Consider the following 4,457-nt stretch of genomic DNA (forward strand, 5'->3'; position numbering starts at 1 on the left):
TGTGGAGCTGTGGGCGACGTGCAGCACTGTTGCTGAATTTTGGAAAGCAAATTACGTCCAGGCTTTGGTCTTTGTGTTGATGTTTAAACAATGGAAAATCCCTGCATCCTTAAAACTACAGAATCCTATATGTTCAAATTTACATTAATAAATATGGTGTATCTGAAGTAAGTACTGAAATAAATACATGCTACAATAAATAGCTGTAAGAGATTAGCTTGGAATAATATGTGTCCCTGATGTTTAAAAAAACCCCACCTCCTCTGTTTGCCTGTGGTACATACCGCGCAGGGCCTTGTCCTTCCATGATGGTTCCTCCTCTTCCTCCTCTTTCTAGGGTTTCTGTTGCCTGAGGTATTCACTGAGCACATGGTCACTTGGGGCCATCTTCCTGATGTATTCGTGGATGCTGACTCTCACCAGTCCCCGGCCCCCTTCCTTCCAGTTAGCATACACCCTCAGGGTGCTGGACTTGGGGTGAAACCCTCCATGCATGATCAGGAGCTTCCTGGTCTTGGTGTCAGTGGCTTCCATCTCCTCCTTTGGCCAGCCTATTACCCCAGCAGGGTACCTGATCACGGGCAGGGCGTACGTGTTGATGGCCCGGATCTTGTTCTTACCGTTCAGCTGACTCCTCAGGACTTGCCTGACCCTCTGCAGGTACTCAGTGGTTGCAGCTTGCATATCATTCTCTTCATGGTTCCCATTTGGCTGTGGGATCCGCAGGTACTTGTAGCTGTCCTCGATATCTGCAATGTTGCCTTCTGGTAGTTCGATCTCTCCAGCTTTGACTACCTTCCCTCTCTTTGTTATTATCCGACTATACTTCTTCAATCCGAATGATATTCCGATGTCATTGCTGTATATCCTGCTGGTGTGGATCAGTGAATCAATGTCTCATTGGGGCAGGGATAGCTCAGTAGGTAAAGTGGTCGCCCCATGATCGGAAGGTCGGCGGTTCGAATCCACTTAACGGCTACCCTGAGGTACCCCTGAGCAAGGTACCGTCCCTACACACTGCTCCCCGGGCGCCTGCTTAGTGGGCTGCCCACTGCTTCACTGAGTGAATGGGTCAAATGCAGAGAAAAAACAAGTAATTTCCCCATGGGGATCAATAAAGTATCCATTATTATTATTATTATTATTATTCGCTCTTGGCATACAGCTTGATGTCATCAAGCTGTATGCAGGAGGTGGCTGACAGCTGCTCCATTCCGTAGTCTGTATCTGTAGCCAGTTCTCACTGAGGGTTTTCACACCTATATAATTTATGCTGCACTTGAGGAGCTCTAGCATGCACTGAAGATTTATACATGCAAGTAGATATTAGATTTAATGTGAGAGTCTGACAGTATAGAAACACATCCTTGAATGAGATTGGCCAAATTTAAATCAGGTATGTTTTTTGTCATTATTGTTTAAATAATAAAGTAATAAATTAATACATAAATTAATACATAATTACAATATTTACTTTCAGTGTGTTCCTTTTCATTAGCACATGTATGCAGAGATGAATATTTATTGACTTTAAATCAACAAAGAAAATGGTTTATTTATTTCTTTAAACCAACATCAGATTCTTCGTTGTTGCTTACCTAGCATTCAGTTGAAATCCTAGCAAAGTGACTGACTGTAAGATATGTACATATGTCAAGAGATTACATTTTATATAGCTCTCACCATGCAATATTTCTGAGACACTGAGCTCAACACTATAGGTAGCAGGTGACATGTGATCAAGTTTCCTTAACAGGACATACCATGTCACTTCTGCTTGGCCAATCAGACTCACTCTTCTCTCTTAAAAGAGGAGAAAGGATCAATACTCTTTACAACGAGCAGAACGATATGAGCACAATGACATCTGCACAGTTTGCCTTCTATTTGACATGTTTGTGCTTAGGAAAAACAGGTAAGTTTTTTGTGTTTGTGTTTGTGTGTGTGTTTGTGCGTGTATGTGTGTGTTATAAAATGCAGTTTGAATCTTTTAAAATGAATGATGATGATTTCATGAGACCATAATTGTGTTTACTTTGTCTTTCATTTCACTTCAGCTCTGACGAAAGACTTCAAATTCTCTTTTTCTGTTCATCAAGAAAGACGTTTCATAACATCTAACAGAGGGGACAGCGTGACTTTGACTTGTTTCTATAAAGGAGATGTTGCTGCGAGGTTTTACTGGTACAAGCTGACTTTGGGACAGAAACCAAAGCTCATTTCTACTCTTTACAAGTTTGACACCAACGCCACCTTTAGTGATGAATTCAAGAGTGATCCACGATTCACAGCTGATGCTGAAAAAGGAAAAATCTACTTAAAGATAACAAATCTGGACATTTCAGACTCTGCTACTTACTATTGTGCAAGTAGCTATTCATTTAAGTTTGAATTTGGAGAGGGCACTATCATCAACATAAGAGGTTCAGAGTTGGATATCCCAACTTTAGTGCAGCAGTCAGCTTCTGAGACCATCCAACCAGGAGGCTCTGTGACTCTGAACTGTACAGTACACACTGGGACCTGTGATGAAGAACACAGTGTTTACTGGTTCAGAGACTCTGAAGATTCTCTCCCAAGAATCATTTACACCCATGGAGGCAGGAATGATCAGTGTGCGAGGAAACTCAACATACAGACACACACATGTGTCTACAACCTGCCAATGAAGAGCCTGAATACGGCTCATGCTGGGACCTACTACTGTGCTGTTGCCTCATGTGGACACATACTGTTTGGAAACGGGACCAAGCTGGACTTAGAAGGTGAGTCACATTCAAAAATATATTCAATTCCATTCTCGGCTCATTCCTATAACACAGCTGAAGATTCTGCATGTTCTTCTTCTCTTTCAATTTGCAGATGAGGTGGGATTTCTTTACTTGGTGCATGTCCTGAATGGAATTGTTGCATTCACTTGTGTCCTTAGTTTGTGTTTGATGTCCGTATTGTTTGTAATGACAAAAAAGAAAAGCATCCACTTCACAGGTAAGTGTTGTTGTAAAGTTTATTCATGCATTGAATGTCATGTGCTAAAAAGATTTTCTTCTGTTTTTCAGAGTCTCATGGAAGCTTTTCAGAGGTAACTAAAAAAATGAAGATGTAATTTCTGTTTTGGTTCAGCAATTTTTATCCTTCAAAGAAGCACATTTGTGATTTACTTTTTTCCTTTACTAGGATCACCAGAACATTTTAAGGGAGAACAAAACAAACAGATCAAGAAGAGAGCGGGATGACACCTGGAGTGAATGCATCTACATTACTGTAAAGCAGAAGAGCTGAAAATGTTTCATCTTTGCTGTGATATACAGAGACAAAGTACAGAATTCCTTTATCTATAGTTTTGGTTTTATGATTTCACCTAAACGTGGTAACTGAAGAGATGTTCTTTCCAATAAATCTACTGAAAAAGCTTTTTAAAAACAAACATGCAAGTGCTTTTCCAGTTTATACCCATCCCAGCTATTCTGGTACTGTTTTATAGACAGAAAAAAATGAACAAATACTGTTATTCACTGGCAAACAACTACTTACTTTAAATAATAAGCATGGCACACTGTCAAACAACATAGAGATGTTAGGATCATTCTTTGTTTCAGTGTCAAAAGCTGATGCTTGATTGGTTTTTGTGAGGTTTTGCAGATATTGAGAACTATCTCCATGTGACCCATCATACCTGTGTAGTCATTCATCAACATTAAATTAAAATAAAAAATAATAATTACGGGATAACAAAGATCAGCCTTCACACTTTAAATGTTTTAATGAAGTTGATGATCCATGATTTGACTTTTCCATAATGTAATGAGCAACTGTGATATCAGGCTGTAAGAACAATCATATTTTTAACAGTACTGGAGAGTAAAATTTTACCTCCAATTCTTTGCATCAGCTGTCAATGAAAGCCTCTTGTTCCAGTATATCATAAAAATAAAGGACTGTAAAGAGTACACCGCTGCTGTCTTTTTAGTTTTCCTGATAATAACATGTTTATAATGAGCCCGAGCTTTCCAACCTGTTTATTTAAATTGTTTTTGTGCATCACAACATCACCCTGAACAGGAAAGAGAGGGGGGTTTTGGTCATCATGTGCTCTTCAGATTGAAAGATTAAAGAAAGACAGATTTAGTCTGGGATCCATGGTTCATGAGTGTTTATGGAGTATATTTGCTGATCTGCCTTGGGGTGGCGCTCTATGGGCTCAAATTGTGGTCATAAATATTTTGTACTTGTAAATCAAATGCGTAGTTGTGAACTGAGTTTTGTAACCATGTAAACTGAAAGTGTTATGTTTGTGCATCTACATACATCCTGTTTGTATGTCTTCTTTGTGTGTGTGTTTGCAAAAAATATTTACACAAGTTACAAATTATTTTTGTTAAGGTCTGGTTACAGATCCAACTTGCAAGTAGTGATGTGTCGGTCACGAACAAAACAGCCCGGGTCTTTGAACTGAA

The 4,457-nt window shown here is 39.4% G+C and overlaps 1 protein-coding gene across 1 annotated transcript; it reads left to right on the forward strand.

The window, feature by feature from the left end:
* Positions 1-1,860: 1,860 nt before the first annotated feature.
* Positions 1,861-3,282, forward strand: LOC146675380 (immunoglobulin gamma-1 heavy chain-like). Its single transcript, XM_085401153.1, has 5 exons — positions 1,861-1,915; positions 2,058-2,765; positions 2,863-2,988; positions 3,060-3,082; positions 3,178-3,282. Exons 1-5 carry the CDS (start codon positions 1,861-1,863, stop codon positions 3,280-3,282), a joined length of 1,017 nt encoding a protein of 338 aa, XP_085257279.1.
* Positions 3,283-4,457: the final 1,175 nt, after the last annotated feature.

The sequence above is a fragment of the Rhamphochromis longiceps genome, linkage group LG3 (genome assembly GCF_057381845.1).
Source record: "Rhamphochromis longiceps isolate RC_006_pf linkage group LG3, R_longiceps_female_GT1.1, whole genome shotgun sequence".
Classification (NCBI taxonomy): Eukaryota; Metazoa; Chordata; class Actinopteri; order Cichliformes; family Cichlidae; genus Rhamphochromis; species Rhamphochromis longiceps.

Excerpts from the sequence above, each read along its gene's own strand:
- LOC146675380 (XM_085401153.1), top strand. The coding sequence starts at position 1,861 with ATGACATCTGCACAGTTTGCCTTCTATTTGACATGTTTGTGCTTAGGA. Across the intron at positions 2,766-2,862 it reads GACCAAGCTGGACTTAGAAG|ATGAGGTGGGATTTCTTTAC; the intron begins GTGAGTCACATT and ends TTCAATTTGCAG. Across the intron at positions 3,083-3,177 it reads CTCATGGAAGCTTTTCAGAG|GATCACCAGAACATTTTAAG; the intron begins GTAACTAAAAAA and ends TTCCTTTACTAG.